The sequence below is a fragment of the Barbatula barbatula genome, assembly GCF_947034865.1.
Source record: "Barbatula barbatula genome assembly, chromosome: 5".
Taxonomy (NCBI): domain Eukaryota; kingdom Metazoa; phylum Chordata; class Actinopteri; order Cypriniformes; family Nemacheilidae; genus Barbatula; species Barbatula barbatula.
In genome coordinates this window covers 9,491,322-9,516,043 of record NC_136769.1, presented here as the reverse complement: position 1 = coordinate 9,516,043, position 24,722 = coordinate 9,491,322, and the positions used below count along the sequence as shown (strand labels likewise).

The 24,722-nt window shown below is 37.7% G+C and overlaps 1 protein-coding gene across 2 annotated transcripts; it reads left to right on the top strand.

The window, feature by feature from the left end:
- Positions 1-484: 484 nt before the first annotated feature.
- Positions 485-24,722, top strand: cacnb1 (calcium channel, voltage-dependent, beta 1 subunit). 2 transcript variants are annotated; one of them, XM_079456762.1, is made up of 14 exons: positions 485-807; positions 3,153-3,239; positions 12,122-12,241; positions 12,713-12,835; positions 13,027-13,163; positions 13,281-13,348; positions 14,560-14,588; positions 16,145-16,225; positions 16,321-16,379; positions 16,956-17,065; positions 19,555-19,706; positions 20,147-20,242; positions 20,494-20,679; positions 22,720-24,722. In XM_079456762.1, exons 1-14 carry the CDS (start codon positions 715-717, stop codon positions 23,179-23,181), a joined length of 1,803 nt encoding a protein of 600 aa, XP_079312888.1. In that variant the 5' UTR covers positions 485-714; the 3' UTR covers positions 23,182-24,722. The 2 variants fall into 2 exon arrangements, with proteins under 2 accessions (XP_079312888.1, XP_079312889.1); XM_079456763.1 differs by lacking the exon at positions 22,720-24,722 and having other exon boundaries at positions 532-807; positions 20,494-21,173.

Here is a 24,722-nt window from a genome sequence, read left to right as displayed (position 1 = left end):
CATTTTGTCAAAGTGAAGCACATTATAATATTTAATGTGGCGACAATTAAGCTTTTTTAGTAGAAGAGGTTAAGATTTAAAATACGAAACACAAACACAAAATGTTTAAACACAAAATGAGAATGGCGGTTATGGGAGAGAGAAACAATGTATAATTAATAATCTTTGTTATTTGTCATATAATCAACAACAATAGTTATAGGTACAAAAAAATCAAGATAACAATGCGATGGCACAGTTTTTTTTTTTATTATTCTACGCGTAACGGACTTTTTAATTATTGCCAAAAGGAAATCATTTTCGTCAATATGACAAGTGTCATATTGAGGAAAAGGGTGTGGTCAGCCATTATGTAGAGTGGGGGGTAAAAGAGCTCATGCTCCATCATCTATCTCATTGTAATTTCGATCCGATCAACCAATGGGTGCCCGAAGTGCCAACAAGCCCCGCCCAATTTATAGCCGATTGATTGACGAGAGGAGGTGGGCGGGGTTTGGTCCCTCCTATGAACAGCTGGAGACTGGGCTCTGAGTACGGAGAAGGTCTCTGTTGAACGTTACCAAGGGCTGGGAGCGCAACACCACAGCGACAAGCCATCTGTATAGGACAGAAAGAGAGAAAACCACCTTCCTTTTATTTAGTTTTTAACCATGAATATTAAACTGACGGCTTGCTATAAATGAAACAGTAGAAACGAATTGAAAGTTCAAATCAATGGTACAGGGGGGCATTATGTCCAGGACGCCTTCCACCTCAACCCAGGAAATCCAGATGGACATGTTTGACCACCACGGCTCTCACGCTCAGGTAAGTGTACCCAACAATACGAAAAAGTAAAATACAGCTCATTCGTCCGATATCCCAAAACGACCGGTCGATCTTTTTCACTAAAAGCACAGATTTATCTGTATTTTAAAGATTTCGAGATAGCTCGTACTGTCGTTACTTGGCAACTGCATCTTTGCTTCCTCGATCGCCACAATGTCATTTAGACGCGTGATGTGAGGAAAGCAGCCTAAAGTTGTGTTATCTATTCATTGTTTACCGAGTACGCTGCTTTGTTTGGTGATGACTGCGTTTTCTCCATTAAGGAGATCATATTATTTCGTCACCTATTTACACGAATCTCTGCTCGCTTGTTATATCTGTGAGCACCTGGCCTGTGAGCTCGCTTTTATTTGACACTTTTTGAAGTTACGAATCACCGTTGTTGACGAAATTACATCCAGTTAAAATAATTAATGTCACAACAAAATCGGTAATTTATCAAATTAAGCATGGGAATAGATCAGGGTTTATGTAAATTGTATGAATCTGTATTTAAAGTTGAATTAGTCAATAAGCACGATTTAGTCCATAAGAAGAGAACAATTTTTCTAAAATTCAGAACTGTAAAAAATGATGTCATCATATGGCGTCTCAGATCGTATTGTATGAGGATCTTTCGTTCTTCCGACAAACCACGCCCACATTTAGCCTACCCAAAAGTGGCTGAGTGATACAAACATTTCAACAGTTTTCTGGTTGTTCCTTTTTAGCATACTGAGTTTTTCTTGCCTTCTGTGACTTGCCATCTGATTCCTGATGATGTATATACCTGTTCCACACAGGCCACTCTTTTGTCTTTACTGGATCTTATTGCTGTGTTCAGTGTGTAGATGGATGCTTTTTAATCTTGTTTCTGATTGCTAGGGTTGTATTTATATAATGGGTTTTTATATAATCCAGTAGCGTAAATATGTGTGTGACCTGTGCTGTGGAGAGCTGATCTATCTGAATCACATCTATACATAGCTGTGAGGAGGTGGAGTATTGAGAAGGGAGTGTGCTTGTGTGAGCAGATCGGGAGGCTAAGTGCAGGAAAGTGTATGTTTCCTAGTATTAGTAATATTTTCATCAAGGAAGGACTTGATCATAAATAACAATTTTGTCATCATTTGCTTACCCTCATGTTCCAGACAAATAACTTTTATAAGAAACATTTTCATACAATGAAAGTGAGTGGTAACAAGCTGTCATTTTTTCCAAACATATTTAAAAAAATAATAAAGTTACACAGGTTTGAAAGAGCATGGAGTAAGTAATGATGTTACTTATTTAAACTTTTCCTGTAAGCTTCTTCTCGTCTCCTCTTTTTTTCTATTGTAACACAGTGTTACTCTGAAATCCTTCCCCCTGCCGGTGACACTGCCTCCCACCTTAATTACCCAATTAGCCTCAGAGGTTGTTTGTCAACAGGAGGTCTTTCATCACTCTGGCAATATATCCCATATATATTTCTGTTCTTTTGTTTGTTATCATATGTCAATGATTTCAGTGTTACAGTCCGTGGTAAAGCATCGGCGATTAAGCGTGTAACATTACTTTGTGGGTTGCTTTATATAATGGTTTCCAACTTTCCAACAAAGTTGTTTTTGGTTATAAGATTAGAATTTGTCTGTGGCAGTTGTCATTATTTTATGTAATCAGTGTTTAGCGCATAATTCCATTGTTGTTGAGATAGATGAGTGTCAAACTTTGACATAGCAAGTATTTAATGTAATTTCTGAAATTAAGGTATTTAAAAAAATATAAACAATATTTTGGTATAATTGAGAAGATTCACCCAGTAAAATAAAACATTTATACGTTTTGGTAACTGTCTGAACCCTGTGTAACCCCTGAATGACTTTCTGCGGTGCCTCATTTAAACCGAAATTGTCTGCTGTATTTGTGGAGTTACATTTACATGCATGGCACCTGATAAAAAGGTAAATGTGTAGGCAGTAAGAATTACAAGTATAATGGTTTTGTTCAGTAGCTTCCATGCATCTGTGTGAATATGGGTTTTGACATGCCTGTTCCATCAGGGTCTTAGTGCCACCAAACCCAATTAGCCGCCTTCTGATCTCCATGGCAACAGAGTCTGGCGCCTATGAATGCCACATTGGGCTTTTTTTCTGAGGGCAGCCAGGTCATTGGCCAATGTTCAGGCCAATCAGATTACTGAGAAAACCAGCGGATATGATAAATAATTATGGGTAATTATATCTGGACACACATACAGGACGTAGAATCCAGAGTATGTTTATCGGGGTGTGTAAAAAGATCATGCATACACAAAAAACAGTCCATTTTCTAAAATTTGAACTTTCTGTTTTTTCTTCTTTCAGGGGAAATATATGAAAAGAAAAAGTCGTTTTAAGCGCTCGGATGGCAGCACTTCCTCAGACACAACCTCCAACAGCTTTGTCCGACAGGTAAGACACCAAGTTCTTTTAGAAATGCCTCGGTCACTCATATTTCCGCTGCAGAAGACATCCTTAGTTATAATTCCACAATATGTCGAAACTGTACGTCACTGCACACATATTAGTATTTGAAATAACTTAAAGGTCCAGTGTATGACATTTTGTGGCATCTAGCGGTGAATTGCGACTTACCCCACCCATCCCTTTGAAAGCACTTTGTTGGCTTACATGGAACTAAGATGTTGTCACGTTTCCACTTTGCATAATCCTATTTTGAAAATAGTCAGTAAAGGTAGTGTCCAATGAAAAAGGACTAATATTCCTAGTATTTATGTGCACTTGACATTTTCCGAACAGTTACTGTTACAGGGTCTTCCAAACATCTCGTCCCACTCCCTGCTGCACGACATTTGCCCATCCGCCAGGGGTGCCATGCTAAAATACCTCTTTCTTTCCTGCCAGCAGGGTTAACTTTATCTCCCCATTGAGACTGAAAAGGTCGAACAAACACTGGTCCCGAAGCACATCCGGTTTCATTGTTTTCTTTATATTTCATCTTATATTCGTTTAATATTTATGTTCGGTTATAAATGTTCTGTTGGTTGTATTCAGTAAACTGAAATAGGAAGTTCTTCTGGCCCAGCGTTGTTTATGTTTTCCGAATTGGTCTATGCACATGTATATAAAATGTATTATTTTTGCCAACAGTTCACATCATGTGAAATATGTATCGTTACTTCATCAATCATCATCATTACTTTTGAACAGAATACCAAAATCACTTGTTGGCATATTTTAACTTGGTCCAGTAAGCCACCTTGCAACCACCTAGAACCCCCTAGCAACCACCACAGAATATCAGCAATCACATAGCAACATGCTACAACCAAAATCTAAATTATCATCAATTCTGAAATGCCCATTATGACCATTTTAGTAGTCCCATATAAGCCACAGAGGTTTGTCTCTGTTTTAAAATCTCTCCTAAAAAATAAAATTGTAGGTTTTAAACAAAAAGTTACATATTGCTGCTTAAGGACACTGTTCTTGAAGATTCATGAATATTTATGATGTTAATATTAATATAGTAGGTTTCTTCGTGTGTCTGCCCCCTCTTTGGCAGCTGAAAGTATGAAAACCTGTGTAGGCCTCGGTCTCATACACACCCACACATATGCACATATGACCAAATATACACACACACACACACACATACACGTTTATGCTCTTATACTGGCCAGGTTGCCATGGCGACAGGGCCCCGAATCTCCCCACAGCATGCTGTGCAGTCAGAAGAGAAGGAAGCAAATGGATTAGCGTGTGTATATAGGTGTGTGTATGTGTTGGTTGGCTGGCCTATGTGTTGATTGCTGACAAAAATGTATGGCGGCGAACAGCTGAGGTCATATATCACTGACACACACATACACACAATATTCTATTGTTGTAAGTTAATGGGTGTGGCTCTCCAGTCACTGTTCATTAGAATGATAAGCAGAATAATTGACCCTGTGTCCCGTGGGTTATCCTGATGGATCGCTTTCTAATTTCCCCATTCGTTTTGGTACCATTAGATCAGACCTCTCTGTCAGTTTGGCTCTGAGGTTGAGTGCTTCTTGGTGCTCTAAAGACTGGCTGGTGTGTTTGATCATGGCTTCAAATGGCAGCTGCACAACAGAACATCACCTCACAATTCCCTTTATGCTGCGGTCACACCTGATGCAGCACAAAAGACGCTGACTGCTAGCTGCTTCAGTTCATGTGTGGTAATTATTGTGTAAATATACATGTTTTACAAATATTTTTCTATCTTTATTCTTGTCACGTGCTTGATATTAACAAAAGTCGAGGGTATGAAAGATCTTTCGCATGAACCAAAGATGGATCCGTGAAGGGAAAGTTTAAACAATGTTGCAACATTAGATTAGATTAGATTCAACTTTATTGTCATTACACATATACAAGTACAGTGTAACGAAATGTAGTTTAGGTCTAACCAGAAGTGCAGTTAGCAAGTGCAGGATATACAATTAGAATAAATACAGAATACAATATGGGAGAATATAAAACAGTGGGCATGGACTATAAAAATATTTTGCAGTAGGAATGTTCTATGAAAATATGACAGTAGGTATATACTATGAACAATATATACAGATGACTATATACTATGAACATTAATGTACAGGTGGCTATGAACAGATAATAATTTAGACTAAAATAGTGCAAGTGACTTAGGTATGCATATCCATACCAACATATCTGATGGTATGGAATATGCTATTTGGTCTAAAATGTTTTGTTTTATTGTGACTAGCAAGCGATTTAAAAAAATAGCTCTTCCCCTATTTAGGTAGATAGGACATGGTGAACATGGCTGTGGAGTGCAGAGACTTTCCGTAAAAAGGAAATACACGTTTTCATTTATGTTTTTATCGTACATGATTTATATTAATATAAATCTAAAAATAAATTATATGAACGTTTTCATTTGACTTCAGTTATGTTCTGTACATAGCAATTGGCATCATTGAATCATTGTAAAGCAAACATTTCAGCCCAACACACATTTTTACAGAGTAATAAAAGTGCATTTCTGTAAACATATTTGTCTTATAAGTTCATGGACAAAGTATGAAATTGTGTCTGTGGCAATATACAACATGCCACAGTAGGTGAAGACCAATGTGCAAGAGAGTGAATTGACAGATGTGAGAGACAGACTGTTAACGGTGATGATGGGTGAGTGGACAAGCTGAGGTTCTTGAGGGTCAAAGGTCGCCCTCTAGTGGCTCCACAAATGTTTTCAGCAAATACGCCAATATTGTAGTGTAATTTATGAACCATGTCAGTATACTGGCTATATACAGCATGTTAATGATAGTGCTGGATTAGAAATGAAGTACACATTTATGTAAAATTGCATGTTTAGTTTTATTTCAAGCATGCTCTTCTTACCTGACTTTTATCTCCATGATAAAACTGATACACTACCAGTACACTAACTTGGTATGAATAATAACTAGGGTCAAATAGAGGTGATTCTGAACTAACTGTAAATGTTTGAATGACTCAACTCAGGTGGATGGAATGAGTGAATAGAAGGGTGTAGTGAGTTAGGTACCATTCTGCTCCTTTCTTTCATTCTTTCTTTCTTTCATTCTTTCTTTCATTCTTTCTCTGTTGGGCTCTTTGGGACATTCCCGCTCATCCTGGCATGTACCACTTCATACCCGAGCTAAACACGAGAGAGAGAGAAAGATAGAGAGAGAGACGGAGTAAGGGAGAGAGAGATCTGCCACTGCCTGTCACAGCTAAATTTAACCCCCCAGTCTGCAAATGTAGCACAACTCCTGCAATATGACCCCCCCCCCACCGTTTCTCATTTCCCCCTTCAGAAACTGAGTACAGGTTTCAGCTGTGTGCGTGTGTGTGTAGAGGGGAATGTAGGTGGGGGGGTTGTTGAGGTTAGCAGAGCAATCGGCCACTCTCTGACACACACTAACAGTTCTCTGCCTAACTTTATTCAACACTCTCCCATCACAGCTACACACAAACTCACATCGCGTTTGGTGTAGATTCGGATATTTGGGTCTTACTCTGTTACCGTGGCAAAGAGATCACGCCATGGAGACGAATGCACGGATTCAAAGGCCCGTAATGGTAAGAAACATCCGGAATGGTTTGTGGCGTTTGTGTGGCGGTTAATGATGTGTACTAACAAGACTGCACTGCTGTCAGAAAACTGTGCCTGGGACCCAATAAGTGTTCTTTCTTATTTCCACCTTCTGTAATACTCTCTCTCTCTCTCTCTCTCTCTCTCCTTTTGGCGTTTGATTCCATTTTGGGCTGGGCAGCTGCTTAGGCCTGCTGGGTTTAAATTAGACCTCCAGCACTGTTCGGGGAGTTGCTGCTACTTGTTGCCCTGCACAGAGCTCTTTTTCTGGTTTCCATCCGGTCCTGGCACCCATGGATCGTTGTTATGCATAGGGCTGGGATGATATCAGATTTTCACGACACAGTTATTGTGGCAAAAGGGTTTTGCCGTAATGATATTATTGCGATATCTATCTATTGCAATATCTATAAAATTAATCTATTTCGTGTTTTCTCTTTTTTGGCCAATACAAAATACAAGTGTGGGGAAGAAGAGAGAGTTGCGGCTCTTTGGGAAAATCTTGGAATAATTTGTTCTAAATTCGGGTGTAAATTTACAATATAATTATGTCTAGAATGAACATAAAATCAATAATCATGGCATATCACCGTTATAGCCTAAACATGTGTGTAATGAGAACCCCAGTTATGCAACAAAACTACCAATAGCAACTTATTAAGCTTCCTTTGATTTGAAATTATTACAGAATCAGGTGTGATGAACTAGTCACATTTAAGCTTATTTCATTCGCTTTTTGGGGATGTTGAACAGTAAAAGGATAAGGGAAATAACTTGTTTGTGCCAGGTGTTTTGTCGGAAAAGATGAGCTTTAATTGCTTGTGCGTTGTCTCGTGCATTTGCAATGCTAAAAGATCGTGATGTAATGTAAATGAGCAGTAAAAATTTGTTTAAAAAAGACTTAAGTCAAGACCGAATATCATCTGCAGCAGTAAAACTAAAACATAAAGAGTGTTCTGCAAAACTTGTGCAGAATTTACATTATCATTAATTCTATAAAAAAACGAGGGTTGTATGACTGTATGGATCAATGTATTCATACATGGATGTTATTTGCTTATGAAATGTTTGCACGCATGCCTGCTGTTTGTTATTTTGTGTGGACGTTCAGTTTAAATTTAAATGGCCTCAAGAAAAATGTTATATAATCTGATCTCTTTTGTGCAACAAATGTGTTTTCTGTTTTAGAAGCATATGGCTTCATTTGTGCCTGTGTCACATTATCCACTGTTTTCCACGAAGGAGCACAAAAGTAAAAAAAAATGGATAATTGTTATGTAATTGTGAGATTGACCAGGTGCTGTCAAGCTCCAAAAAGTATTGAAGAGACCAAAATTAGAGATTAGAGTCATTTCTTTACCCTCGCGTGGTTCAAAACATGTATATGACTTTTACTTCTGTAGAGGACAAAAGAAGATATTTAAAAAAATGTCTCAGTGATTTTGCATCTAGAAGTCAATAGGGGTCAATGTTGTTTGGTTACCGATGTGCTCTGCTTTAGTAAGCCATACAGATTTTGGAATGACATATGGGCAAATCCGTGATTAAAAGTCCCTCAATCCCTGTAAGCATTTGCTCATTTTTCTTTCCTCCAATGCTTACATCGAGCATGCGTTTGCTGTTTTTACACACTTTATTCGTTCCTCTGTTTACCAACAGATACTGCACAGTGTATATTTAATAATGTATATTGGAAAATCATTCCAAATTTCTTAAATAAAATAAATAAAATCTATTTCAGTAGAGAGACCAAGTCAATATCCGTACACAATTTGTTGGTGTACAGTACATTTGTGTGTGTGGGAGAAGCTTGTTCTAATCCTTCCTCTCCAACTCTCCCACACACTCCTTCTCTTCTTTCTGTCCCATTTCTCTTATTATTACTGCTGTCTCCATTGTTCATCATTTTTTGGCATGTCTTTTGTTTTTGTCTTTGTGCTTCTTGTTGTTTTTGTTCTGTGGCTGATGTCTCGAGCATAAAGAGTGACATATTCATGCAGCGTTTGTGGGCTGCACAGCCGGGGAAATTTTACACACTGGAAGGAGGGAAATGTCAACTGTGTTTATGAGCTCGGCAGAGCCTGAGCTAATATTATTGTTAATGCGCTTTTACTTGAATGCATCCAACTTTGTAACATTTAGGCCTGTGATATTTGTAGACTCTCTCAGGTTGTTGTTTGCACTGCTTCGGATGAATGGATATTGTGGACATAGACCTTTATGGAGGTCACCTGCCACTGATCTTAAAAAATTTCAGGAAAATACACAGAAGACAGTAGAATTGAGAGTTTTGATTATATTGAAATTATATTAAGTACATCAATTATATCAGTACATTTTTTAGTAAGTTAGTATAAATGAAGTTGTCCCAACTACTAGTGGGCCAGTACAAATACAACAGCTCTCCTATTAAAACCAATGTCTAACAACCAATTTTTTCCAAATAGTTTGCGGTCTACTGTTGTAGAGGGATGATACTTATTCTGTTAGTATGTATGTGTGCTGGGCTCCTCTGGCTCTCTGTTTAACTATGAATAATTAACCATCATTGCATATGGCATATGTCAGCTTGACACACTCTCGATTCTATTTAAAACACACGCTCACAAATATGTGACAAACCTAATGCACTCATGTTCGCACACTCAGACACGTCCAGTGAGTCATTCTTGCAGCTGTCCGTACGCTCGTCCACACCACCTACGATTCCGATCGACACCTGAAACACGTACAGACAAAGACGAAGACAAGAGCAAAGGTGGACGTAAAAGATGTGAGGAGTGGGAGGCTTATATAAAGGTTCAGACACTGTACTGCACTCAGTGTGTGTGTGTCTACTGTATCTTCATGAACTCTATACCCACACACTTAAACAAATACAAATCCATACAAACATATACTGTATAGGTGTTTCTTTAGCTTTAAGCTCTTTTCTCGATGGACTTTTAGAAGATGTACTCTGGAAACAAACTTACTTTCAGTAGTTTCCATTATTTTTTGGCATGATTTTCATTATCAATGTCCAAAATTGTACAAAAATGATTTGTTTTTAAAAACATCCATGTCAATTTGTGTTGTGTTTGATAGCGTTTTGTAGTTTATCTTGCAGATGCTGATTTTATATAATTTACAATACAATTCATGCATTTGTGCAAAATTGAACTTAATTCAATGCACCATAAAAATATTTTTTATTTCGTATTAAATTTCCTATATTAATGTTATGTTTATTCTAGGGCTGTGCATTTAAAATCTTTTTAAGTCATCTTACATTTCATACAGTTGACTGATAACAAATATGATTTCGGCAACAACTTACTGCGTGATTTATAACAGAGAATACTGTCAGAAAGAACCTAAAATGAAAGTCATCTGGGCAAAAATCACCCTGAATTAGCTTTTGTCTCATATTTATTTAATTATGAAATCACACAAGCAACATCATAGCAGTGCTATTTTTGTCCAGAAAACTACAAATGCACATGTCATGTTGATTTTATACAACTGTTAATGAAATAAGATGTAGTTTTTCTATCTAGATTAAGATATATTTTATAGACAACATTGTCTGTTTTAAGAAATTTTCAGCGAAAATATATAAAAAATATAAAGCCTCAGGAGAAGTGTCACACGTCTGAGGAATACACAGCGGGGTTTCATTTCTAAATGAATACATTCTTGAGTGAATCAACTGGGGGAATCAATTAATCAGTGGTTCATTCTTAAAGAGTCATTCCCTGCGTTCCAATTCGCCCACTTATACTAGACCTAATAGTAGGTACTTTTGAGTGCTGGCGAAATAGATTGCACAAACTGGGACATACTAACATGAAGCAGAAGTGGCCATTGTTGCCTAGACTACATTGTGACCAATAACTGTCACACACATAAAAAATACAGCTCTTCTTTCAATTAAGGTATTTAGTAATTCATTATTTCGTATGTTATGTTTAATGTTTGCTTACATTTGTACATTTATTTACGCATCTGTTACAAAATGTATTAATGCAAGGGAGCATCACAAAACTCCGCCTACTCGTGGTGAGTTGTAGGTGATATCAGCCGTCAGAGTGTGCATCATTCTGCACTTCGAATTTCTACCGGAAGAAGTAAACCATCGGAGAATCTTTGGAATACTATTTTCAACACACTACGATTTGGGACGTACTAACTCTAATTTCAAATACTATTAGGATGGATAGTATGCGGATTGGAAGTCAGGGATTTACTGCACTCCTGAACGAATTCAGTGAATCTATTGAATTATTGGCATTTACCGTCACCTACTCACAGTTTTTAATTCTTTAAAGAATTTGAACAGCATTACAATAAAAAAGTTAAATAATAACAGTTAAGAAAATTGGTGATAGTTAGCCCCCCAAAAAATCTGCTTATTTACATTTATCCACTCTCTTGTCATTTCTAACTTGAACTATTTCTTTGGCGAAAAAGGAAGATATTTTTAAAGAATGTTCGTAACCAGGTCTTTAATTATAATAATTCAGCTTCTAAAAAAACCAAAATGATGTCCGTTTTATCTTCTGAACATCTGAAGCTACTTTCTGTATTGTCTTATTATGGCTTTACATTATATTTTGGCCCCAGATGTGATGTGTGATTAAGTTGCGATTAATTCATCGAATAATAATATAAGAACATTATGTAAGACTAAACATTTTAATCGCTTCACAGCCGTCTCACAGTGTTTAAGTTTCACATTTTAAATGCACGTTAATGCTGCATCAATGTATCATGAATCTTTGTCTTAATCGTTCATGTTGTGAACAGGCCATAAACCTTTTGAGACACCTTTATTTAACACAGTAAAGATAGAAATGCTTGAAACACTCACACACACACAAACGCAAAGCATTATGGGAAGCTCTGACTAGATCTTTCTTGACTCCGATGAGTATATTGACTTCTTGTCCTCTGACCTGTTCTGTACCTTCCTCTCTCTTTCACTTCCTCCTACTCATTTCTGCCTCCTCCTTCTATCTTGTTCTGTAATTCATTCACAAATCACATCACACAAAAACGTAATATTTATCTTTATGTTGTTGTTTGTGATGCTTCACTTTTGATAAACAAGAGACGTACAAACTTTATTTTGTATTGAATAAAATTTTTTTTTGCCATACTGTGCAATAGCATGTTAACAGATTCATTGTGTTCCTTTGACCTCTCACTCCCTCTCTCTTTGGTTCTCTGTCAGGGCTCAGCAGACTCCTACACCAGCCGTCCCTCAGACTCTGACGTGTCTCTGGAGGAGGACCCTGAGGCTCTCAGGAAAGAAGCAGATAGGCAAGCTCTTGCTACCCTGGAGAAAGCCAAGGTGCCTTATTTCTCTCCCTAATTCTGTTTAATTTCTCCATTATTCTCACTGTGCCCTGAGCAGTCATGATGTACCTATAGAAAGGACTTTTTTGAGGGTCTCATTGTCTATTATGTAAAGACAAGGTTGTACATGCAATATATCTTAATTATCTGAATTAAGTAAATGTAAGAAAGTTTATTGCAAATATTCATCCGATCAGCTTGCTGTCCATCAGAACACACTATACCATTTTGTAGAATTATTTCATTCTCTTCACCTTACACGAGATCCCTTCCACATTTCACATGACTTGTGTCTTTCATTCCTCTTCAAACATCAAACATCTCAGATATCTTTCATAAAGTTCTGATGTTTCCCAAGTACTTCGACATTCATCTAGTCACTCTTTTTCTTTTTACTTTTTTCCAAATTGTCTTTGATTTTTTGTCACCTCATTTATTTGTCACTCTTCCCTTTATCTGTCTGTAGACCAAGCCTGTAGCGTTTGCGGTGAGGACTAATGTCGGGTATAATCCAGGGCCTAATGACGACGTGCCGGTTCAAGGCATGGCCATCTCTTTCGAAGCCAAAGACTTTCTCCACATCAAAGAGGTCAGTCATATTTATACATCACTTATGACACTTAACAAGTTAGCCATTTTCTCTGAAATACATTCAAATTTTGTTTATTTTAAATGGCAAATACTAAATGTTTTTGTGTTGTCTTTATTTTGCCATGCTTCTTTCTTGAGTATTACGAACGATGAATGTTTAGAATTCAAAGGCAGTTCTTCTGTTGACAGAAATATAATAATGACTGGTGGATCGGGCGTTTGGTGAAGGAAGGATGTGAGGTGGGGTTTATCCCCAGCCCAGTTAAGCTTGAGAGTACCCGGCAATTACAAGAACAGAGAATGAGACAGAACCGCCTCAGTTCCAGGTAACAGCCAATAAGAAATGACCGTCAGCCAATCACAAATCGTGCTGATGAAACATTAAACAGGCCTAACCCTTTGTGATTCACCAATATTACTTTCTGTTGCTTATTTTTAAATAGTAAGTCTGGTGGAAGCTCCAGTCTAGATGTTGCCACAGGTGCCCGGAGACCGACCCCACCTGGAACAGGTATGATCCTACTGTAATTCTGTGAATGCTCTTCTGCTGTGGTGGCGATATAACCTCCCTGCAAAAATGTCTTAAAAAACATCCAAACAATTACAAATTTGGCCAGCCCTTTAATCTATAGTGACATTTAGGGATTTTTAGCAGACATATGTTCAAACCCATGGCGTTGGTATTGGAGAGAATCAGACTTCTTAAGATCCCCTCTGCCCCTGCCCTCTTATCTTCGTATCCATCACTATCTTTGTTTCTTCTATTTCCTCTCTATCATTCCTGTCAATTCCTCATTGTAATTGCTCATAGTCTTTATCACGTTTGAGTGTAAAAAAATAAACGTTTCGCAAAGGTCTTTTGCTTTTATTAGCTTTGCCTGTTTTTTATTCTACAACACCTCCTTTTGTTCTCTTCATCACAACTCTGTACATCATGCTGCTGTTCTTCCTCTCTTTCTCCTTCTCTGTTTGTCTCCCTATCTTTCGTTTTACTTCCCCATCTTTATTCCTCGCTCTCCCTCTCTTGTTCTGTACTTTCATTAAACTCCGCCCACCTCCCAATCGGTCCCCTGTAGCTGACTTGTCCCTGGGGCTTTATGACGATGCTTTGGATTCGGATGTTGAGGAGATGGAGACTGCCGACACCCGTGACCATAAGGGTGTTGGTGGAAGTGTCACCTCCCCTCAAGGCAACCTACCCCGCCTCCCTTTCTTTAAGAAGGTAACCGTGGTGATAACTGCAGAATGCATCATAAGTCAGGCCCCCAACAGTTGTGACTAATATTCGGACTCACTCATAATCAAGCTTAACCTGTGTCTCTGAAACATGCGGGGAGTGTGTGTGTGTGTGTGTTCTTTTGTTTTAATGTGTACATTTAAGAGATTATTGCATTATAAAGCTTGATATCATGCAACTTCATGGAAGTAAGATGTAAACTTCTTTAGATTTGTGCTGCCAGAATGTTATCATTTGATGAATATTATTTCTAATGCAAATGACCTGATGTATTAATTAGCCAAGGAATCTAATAACAAAACAAATCTAATAACAAAATCGATTCTGTTCCTTTTCCACATCGGATTTTCTGATTTATTCTTTTCCAGCATCCCTGATGTATTAACATTTTGTCACTAACAAAAACTGTTTGTTTGCTTGCTTGCTTGCGCTCTCTCTCTTCTCTGTATCTATCTCTTAATGCATGTGTGTGTACGGAATGATAGGTGGGCCTGCCAAACAGAAACAGAAATCGGTGAGTCATACCGACAACAAACTTTTTGATCTTGTGTTTGTCTTTATATGTTAAGAGCCTTGGGCCTGCTCTATTTTACATATGTACTGTTCATCTGCCAAAAGAATACTATAAAAAAATATTATATTCAAATGCCTTTGTAAACACCAGTTTAGTTCTCTAATGGCTGAAATACAGATAATAATAGCATACCGACGCAAGTTATGTTAACAAAAACAGTGTACAGATGGAGAAAAAACTCTTGGCACACACAGTTTCAGTGGCAGCCATCCTCCTGCACATGCTCAACAGCTGAAGAAAAAACCCCAGACAGGTTGCCACGGTTTCCGTTTCTAAAACAGGTCCATCGCAGCTCGTGTAGCCCACGCATATTACTGTCTGTCACATTGGCTACTGTCACACAAGCGCACATGAACCGACACCTGCCCGAGAGCATTAGAGTACTTGAACTGATTACAGTACAGCGCAGTTGTTTGAAGGTATTTCTGTTTTCTATGGCTCTGTCAGATATTATATAACAGGGCCAGAGGAGTGGGAAGTGGTCACGGCAAATGGAGATCAATTGGGCAGAATCTCTCCCTCATTTTCTCATACACATTCAATATCACAGACGATGGAGTTAAGGACCATCAACGGAACATGAAGTGCTTTTAAATTAGATTTAACTCTATGAATCAGTGGTGGTCCGATAAAGGCAAGGGAGGGGCCGTTTTATAAAATGCATTTAAAGGTACAGTGTATGTAATTTAGTGGCATCTAGTTGTGAGGTTGCGAATTGCAACCAAAGGCTCACTCCGCCCCTTCCCTTTCGAAGCACTACGGTGGTTGACGCAGCACTTGTGTCATCATGTTTTTGCTTCTTTGTTGAAGGAGATAATGTATTGATGAAATGTGCACTATAGAGCGGTGTGTCCGTTAAGGGCCACTGTAGAAACAACATGGCGAATTCCATGTAAGGGGACCCACAGTGTATGTAGATAGAAATAGCTCATTCTAAGGTATAGAAACATAACGCTTCATTATGTAAGATCTTTATACACCTCTGAAGACATAGTTATGTATATTTAATCGCATTTTAGGTCCTCCAAAAAAAGACAAACTGGACCTTGTATATTATGGTTGGTACTGATGATAAAGCCATTGTTTATCATTAAGAGCAGCTTTGATCAATAGTCATTTACACATCAGACGAATTCTCACAAAGACCACCATTATTAAAAATACCAGCGAGGCAAAGAAAGTGTAAAAAAATGCTTTGAAACAAAAGATGGATAAAACACATCATAGGAAGCAGCATCGCGCATCACTATTTTTAGATAGGTGCAGATAGGTGGGTCTGCTCTGGCAAAAATGTAAGCGCGCTTGAATGTTAATCTGTAAGTCAGTCACAGATGTGTTTGGTATTGTTTTTGTTAACCATTACCCAAGTATTTTGCCGGGGAGGACTTCTGATGTTCTAAAATATTAGAAGTCAATGGGACAGTAGAAAGTCCCCATTGAACAATAGCAGAAAACAAGACATATATGTCTTTGTGTATTTGTGTGTGAACTTTCAGATGGAACACGTTCCCCCATATGATGTGGTACCTTCAATGAGACCCATAATTCTGGTGGGACCTTCACTTAAGGGCTACGAGGCAAGAACACTTCATTTTTTAACCTTTCAATCTTAAATGCGTGTCAAACAGATAAGACTTTCAATACAGATTCTAATGCTTGTGTGTGTTAACAGGTGACAGATATGATGCAGAAGGCTCTTTTTGACTTTTTAAAACACAAATTTGAGGGCAGGTGGGTACTAAAAGAGAATGTTATTCGTAATTCATTTAAAAAAGGGTCTTTAAAATGGCAAGAAATCATAGTGTGAATATTTAGCTGTTTTGTAGTTGCATATTAGTGTCATTGTATCATATGAGTCCTATACGTCTCTGTCTCATTAAAATACACCTGGCACAGCAATATAGACCCATATGACTATATTGTCCCTCATATTTTCATTTTTTTTTTGGTGGCTTATATTTCTTAGCATATGTATTCTAGTTTCCACTAGGTAAAAGACAGATGACAGATGTTTGTTTAATAGTTGGTGTGTATGTCTTAGAGCTGAATCGCACACATCACTTACATCAGAGTCATGTTATCGTTCTTACAATTTTATATGAATCCTGAATTATGTTGCAGTTCCTAATAAAGTTATCATATATTTTTATATATAAGGGCCTGTCGATATGGAGTGAAAAGATCTGTGTGGACAATGTCGTGTTAGCATCACTATCATTGGCAATATCTCAAAATACATTTGAGATCCATACATACGTTTTATAACTGTTATACCAAGGTCACACTGTTATCTGTTGTTTGTTCCAGAATATCCATCACCCGGGTGACAGCAGACATCTCACTTGCCAAACGTTCCGTTCTAAACAACCCCAGCAAACACACGATCATCGAGCGCTCCAGCACCAGATCCAGTCTGGGTATGAAACACACAGTCACACAAATGTAAACTTACATCTGAGAAACTTTCAATGTGTGACATCAAAGCCTAAGAAAGCTACACATATGGTTTGCCGGAGATATATAAACAGACTGAATATCATCCTTCCGAAACCTCATATTTCCAAATTTGCTATTTTTCAGGAAATTGAAAAACACTGTACTTTTTAAATGATTAAATACTGTGACAAAGTTATTGGTTAGATGCTTTCAAAACCCAGTGACAAACATAAAGGGTGACTTATAATAATGATTTATGAATGATGAAATTCAAAACGTATTCTGGAATAATATATTGTAATTGTAGCTCAATTGAGTTTTCATTTTACAAATGAAATTGGATATTTTATATGAAATATATGGTGGGATTTTTAATTGGAATAATGTACACACAAGAATTGTTGACAAAAAGGGAATGTGTATTCAAAAAGGTTACACCAAGTAAAAACAAAAACGCAAACAGAATAAAAACACTAAGCTATTTAAATCCAAAGCAAAAAGCGACCTATTTATGGCAACAACAAAAAAACTCACAAAAAAGACACATTGTGTTCCAACTTTACATTTTATATGTGAATAGTTCATAGGAACGCATTGTTTCAATTTAAAGTCATGGTAAATAGTCATTTTCTTAGCCCTAAGACTGAGCTTAAAATTTGTCAATCCCTTATATTTTCACTACGTTTTTCTGAATGTTTCCCTCTGTCTTCATAGCTGATCTGCCTCTTTTTCTCTTTTTCATCCCTCTGCCACACTTTCACACAACACACTTTCTCCCTCTGTCTTTCTCTCCATATCAGACGTACTGGGTACGTATCTTCTCATCCATCCCATCCCTTCATCCATCCTTCTAACTCTTTTCATTCATCTGTTCTGTCATCCCTGCTTTAAGTTTGGAGTGAAATCATATGTCGGCACGGTTAGAAATTAACTTATTAAATGTAGCAACAATACTAACTCAACTAGTTTTTAGTGGCGTAGCTGTAGCTCATCTGCTTTTAAAGTACAATATGATGGTCACATTGTATTTTTGAATTGACTGAGCTGTGACAATAATAGCTTCTTAGGTGGCCCTTTTTGAACCTACACAAACACACTGTTGGCACTGAAATGGCTGTAACTCATATGTAACTGAATTCTTTGGAATACAGACCTATGGTTGGTCTCTTATGAAAGAAGAGAATTAGCAGATTATAGCTAAATTTGAAGTAATTTTGTTATGTTTATTGTAATAATGAAACATTTGAAAAAGTTTATATTTTTCTTTTGAAAAAAAAATACATAGCCGCAAAATTTCATAAGTCAAAGTCTTGTATTGTTGTATCAAATTTGGTCTTGGTTTTGACATGTCCGAGTTTTTTAGCTGATCTACCACCAAAATCCACTAGGGGGCCCCATAGGCTTCCATTGGTTTTAAGACTAAATCTGAAATTTGATCACAGATGCTTTTTTCACTTTTTTTTCAGCTTGAATTGTATGCTCCTCATAGTTTATGTGCTCAGGGGCCAGGTAAACACAGGGTTGTCTGTCACTATATTTTCGAGTCAGTTAAACTAATTAGATTGTTTTGTACTTTTATGTGTCTTTAGTGTAAGTGTACATTGAAGTTTGATAGCGAGACCCTAATGAAGATGCTTAGTGTTTTTGTGACATAAAACTAATTTATATTGTATAGAACATTTTTGTAATCAACATTGATCCAGAAGCACTTCCTGTTTTTACTTAGAACAAAATTCAACCAGAACAGAACATTTAGAATTGAAATATCAAATACAAGTCTCTTCCTGGAAAATGGAAGTGCCTGTTGTTCACATCAAATGGTCAATATGATGAAAAGATTTTGCCCCTTAAATAGTTTCAATTTAGACTATATTTCATTTGTAACTTACATTATTAGTAATTATATTTTTAAATGCAGTTATTTTCTGAAAAGCCCTTTGGTTGGCAAGCTACAATTAAAAAGTAGAATGGCTTACTGGTTTTTAAAAACACTTACAAAGTGTTGACCAAATTTTTTCTGATTCACTGTCAAAGGTTTGATGTCACTCCACATAACCTGTCACATCTATAGTTCACCAGCCCAAGTTTTAATCTGACTTCTTGAATCAACCCAGAAAGCCACACAAACAGGCATACAATCATACTGTTCAGCGACATAACATACTGTTCAGCGTTCCATTTACTTAAAGATAAATGGAAGTAAACTGAACATGCACATGGTCACACATGGATATATTCTAGGAAATCATAATAACCCAACGTGCATGATATATACTAACATAACGCAACGTTTTTGGTTGTGAGAGGTAAGTCTTTATGAATAATGTTTTTGTGTAAAAGGCATTTGTGTGTGCTTTTAATATGTGAGACATCACTACATATTTTCACTTATTATAAGAGAACATAGAGTTAGGTTAACTCTGCTTTGATGTAGTAGTATGTTTACGAGTGTTTTCATCTCTCCTGGCAGCTGAGGTACAGAGCGAGATAGAAAGAATCTTTGAGTTGGCTCGAACGCTCCAGTTAGTGGCCCTGGATGCTGATACGATTAACCATCCATCTCAACTGGCCAAAACATCACTGGCACCAATCATAGTCTACATCAAGATTGCCTCTCCAAAGGTAAACACTCACTGATTCTGTCTTTTGTGGGATATAGTGAGGAAAATCATTATTTGATCCCCTGCTGATCTTGTAAGTTTGTAAATAAATGAAGGGTCTATGATTTTTATGGTAGGTTTGTTTTAACTGATAGAGACTGAATATAAAAAAATCAGGGGGAAAAGTAACAGTATGTTTTGCTCGGGAATTTTTGACTGAAATGCAAATCAGTTTATAACCTTCATATACATTTCGTCCCCTGATTTTTTGGTTGACATTCGGTTTCAGTATCAGTTAATATAAACCTACCATACAAATTATAGACCCTTCATTTCTTTGTAAGCAGGCAAACTTACAAAATCAGCAGGGGATCAAATAATTATTTTCCTCACTGTATGCTTTTTTTCTCATTCATATATGAACGTGTTTATTGAACATGTGTGTCGTGGACTCATTATCAGGTGTTGCAAAGGCTGATAAAGTCTCGGGGTAAATCTCAGGCGAAACATCTCAATGTCCAAATGGTGGCAGCTGATAAACTAGCACAATGCCCTCCTGTAAGTATTTGTGTGCATTGTGATGAACATGGTTAATACTTTATCTGATAGTCTTGAAATATTTTTATTTTTGTTTAATATAAATGTACTTTTAAGTATTATAAATATCATATATATTTATTATTTAGTATTTACACAAAGACTCGACTGTGTTACTGAGGTCCACCAAATGGCAACATCTCTGTCCTCAATATCTAAAATGTACATTCCCTAATTTTTTCACACAATATGTCTTCCTTTGTCTCTTTCAGGAGCTTTTTGACATAATATTAGATGAGAATCAGTTGGAGGATGCATGTGAGCACCTGGCTGAATATCTGGAGGCGTACTGGAAAGCTACACATCCCCCCAGCAGCAACCCACCCAACCCATTGCTCAACCGCACTATGGCCACAGCCGCCCTGGCATCCTCGCCTGAACCCGTCTCTAACCTGCAGGTACAGGTGTTAACTTCCCTCCGTCGCAACATGGATCTCCTCGATGGCTCCCCACCCACAGGGGAGGGGCCACATGAAGAGGAACACGCCTTCTAAGGCGGGGCCAGAATTATTGGGAAGAGTCCTGAAACTGTCTCCTATCTACAGTGGCAACAAAATCACAGACACGTAACAATGGCTGCTCAAGAGATAGAAATGGCTGGCTGCTCCTCTCCTACGACACATTGATTTCTCATAAACAATTTAACACATTCACAAGTAAAGATATTCTTCACATGTGCACCCACAGCACCACATACTCACCATTCTCAACATAATTTTTAGACCACCCTGCATTCAACAGTCCAGCAACAACACACACAAATCTCCCCCTTCCTGCATTTGATGCGTCTGCTGGACTCCAGTGGCCTCATGTTGTCAGCGAAACGTAGTTCAGATCACTACCCTCTTTCAGGTTGCCATGGCACCAGCCCTGAATAAACGCTGTTATATGCTATATCCTGTTAACACTGGGCTTAAATTCTAACAGAGGCTTGCGTACGTGCATTGATGCCAGTGCTGTTTACCCAAGTTGAATTAAAGTGTGTGTTTGTGTGAATAAGTGAGAGACAAAAAGTGAGAAAGTATTTAGTGAGTAAGGGAGACGGGGATGGATTAAAGCCTGCCTGTGTGTGTGTGTGTGTGTGTGTGTGTGTGTGTGTATGGTTTTCATGAGACAATTCTTCTAGTGATCAAGGAGATATGAGCATCCATCTTCAAAGTCTCCACCATAACATGGTTGTCTAGGAGACCAAAACTGCACTTCCACTGTAGTCAGATGCTCTTTTTATAAAAGAAGATTTAGATACAACGATTATCTTTAATATATAAACACCAATCATTTACTAGATTTCTTACAGTAAAAAATATATATGTTTTGGCCGATATTTCTCCAGGAAAATCCAAATAGAAGTATTTTAGTCTATAGAAAATCTTGTAGTCAGCAGTTGTTAAAAAAAGAATCTCACTCACATTTCTCATTTTCGGGTATTTTATGCGCTGATCTTTAGCTGAACTTTGAAACTCAGCTTGTCAGATGTATTCTGTTGTTTTGAAAACAGTACGTATTTCTTGGTATTTTTCTAGTTAAAGTAAATATTTAAACCTGTTTATTACTAGGCAAGGCAAGCTAATTTATATTACACATTTTGTATCGTATATAAGGTCATTTGAAGGGCTGTACATAAAAATGATTACAATTTTAGTAACAGAAATACTAATATAATAAATAAATACAATATTAAAATAACAAAGAGCTAACATAAACTTACATTTAATGCTTTTAAGAACTGTCATCTGTATAAAGCATGTTGAAGAGATTAGCATTGGAGGTTTTCTAAAGCATATAGCCTACTATATGTAAGAGCTTTGTACAACCACAATCATATTAGGAAAGAATTTAATACAAATCTGTCTGACTGTGAACTTACTACAATTTTCCCATAAATGCATGATGAGTAATGAATGTATTTTAAAGGGACAGTTCACCCAAAAATACAAATTCTGCCATCATTATCTCACCCTCGAGTTCCAAATTGTTGAACACGAAAGAAGATATTTTGAAGAATGTAGGAAAGCAAACACTTACTGGGCACTTTTGACTACCATTGTAAAATTTCCAACTATGGTAGTCAATGGTGGCCAAGAACTGTTTGGTTACAAGCATTCTTCCAAAAATCTTTCTGTGTTCATCAGAACAAAGACATTTACACAGATTTGAAACAACTCAAAAGGTGAGTAAATTAAAACTGATTTAAGACAAAGATTTTTGGGTGACATCTTCCTTTAATATTTGCAAGTAACAGCTAAATTTTTTATGAAATTCATATATTACCTCTTGTTACCGAGGTGATTAACATGTTAAATTAACATGCTAAACCTTTGTTACTAAACCTTTGGTGAAGAAGCTGATTTCTTACCTCTGCATTAACAAGCTTGCTCTGTTTTGTGTGTCTGCATGCGCATTGGCCCGGTGTGTTTTGGTGGTGTGTCTTGGCGTAGGGGCCATTCCTGGTGCATGGAGAACAGAAGAGGGAAGGACCTGAACATGGGAGTCTCCAAGACTACCAGAGCGACCTAAGTGGAAAGCAGCCACTGCGCTCATCACGCAGCCAGTTACAAACCAGCGGACGGGGTCTGTCACGACAAGACACGTTCGATTCTGAGACCCAGGGCAGCCGCGATTCCGCCTACACTGATGACATGGAGACCGACCCATACGAGGAGCCAGACCCATGTCGCTACCGTCCAAATCCTGGCCAGCATGCTCCTCGCCAGGCCTCCTGGGAGGATGAAGGGGCAGAGCCTGATCAGGAGAACCTCAACGTGGTCCTACCACCGACCAATCAGCGTGGACGAGGCAAGCTGAGAGAGCGCTATTGCCAAGATGCAGAAGGGGGCGGAGCAACAACCGGCCGTAACCATAACCAGGAAGAGTGGAGCAGAGATGTGTATATCCGCTAGAGCAGGTTTACCTGACAAGGGAGGGGAAAGAAAAGATCACCATCAACGGGATGGGGTGGTTGAAGAGTTGATGCCATCTAGAAATGATTTGGATCTGTTTACAACCCAGAGAAACACACAATCATTGACAAATGCTGTACAGCTAACACTCACACCATTCGCATTATTCAGACAAAGCTTTCAGCCATTACAAATTTAGTTGGATAGTTTTTGAGGAGGATCAGTAGGAAAACCTTTGTTTTTAATTCGTCTTCATTCTATTTCCCTTTTGTATAGAACTGCATGACTCCTAATCATAATGAGGATAGTAACCGTTCTTGCTGAACATTAAACATGATTCAGAATGTATAACCAAAATCTTGCAATTGTGTGTATGTGGTTTGTAGGTTGGTTGAGCGCGTGTGTGTGTCCTCTGTAGTCTTAAACAGGGTCTTTCTGATACACAAGAGTCTAGGGTGTCCAAACATTGTCCCAACAGAGCGTGCCTATATTTTTGGCATATTTTATTCTTTTTATTGAGTCTCAAAGGACTGTTTTTAGTCTCCTAAAACCTTTACTTTCTTCAGAGCTCCACCGCTGCTATGTATTCTTCCAGTCTAGGAGGGGTGCTGTGGTGCTCTCTTTAGATTAATAGGGCTAAATGCTGATGTGCATTCGTGTACCAAGCCAGATCTGCTAGTATTTACAAAAATTACATGAATATGCAAATGTAATTTAACTCCTTTAAAGGGGATACAAATATGGAAAATCAGTCCAAAACGTTTAAGACCACTGCTAGAGTCTAACAGGTTACTTGTGATGTTAGTCTTGTGGAAAATACCTTTGTGTGGAATTGTCTTCTGTGCCTGTTTAAGGTCTTTAAGCGTTCTGCCACTAATGTATCACTGCCATCAGACTACATGTTCTGCCTTATGCGCACGTCAGTCACACAGGTCAACCAATCACAAGTGCCAGAATCTTTCATCAGACCATGCCCGCTGTACCCATGGTGGGTTGTCTTAACTCAGTGCGAAACATGTAGTTGTTGTTGTGCGTGTGATTAGTTTACATTGCTAGTCACTTTTAGACAAAGCAATGTGTTTATTGCATGCCGGTTTAAGGATTCAGGTATCAGGAGCCAGATATAGACACAGTTATTTATTCTCACAGTCATTTACATTCACTCACTGTCGTACCAAACTGCCAAACACACGCTTTTGCTACTGCTTTTTGTGTCATCTCTGTGGCCAATTTATAAGCCATTTGTGTGTGTGTGTGCGCGTGAGAAAGAGAAAATCTGGAGTCTACTATTTTATGTAACCAGAGCCTTGGTGAATGTCTTTGAGCCTCTTTTTACCCTCAGCTATGATTTAGATTATAATTACAAAATTCGCTAAATACAAGTAGATAGCTTATAAAACAATGTTATTGTTGCATTATCGCAATTGTTTCAAAATATAAAGAAAAACATATTCTTTGGTGCCTGATTGTAGCTCCACTTAACATTTTTTTGTTTTTAATCTGTGGATAAATTCATATTTGAATTAAAAATGTTGATCTGG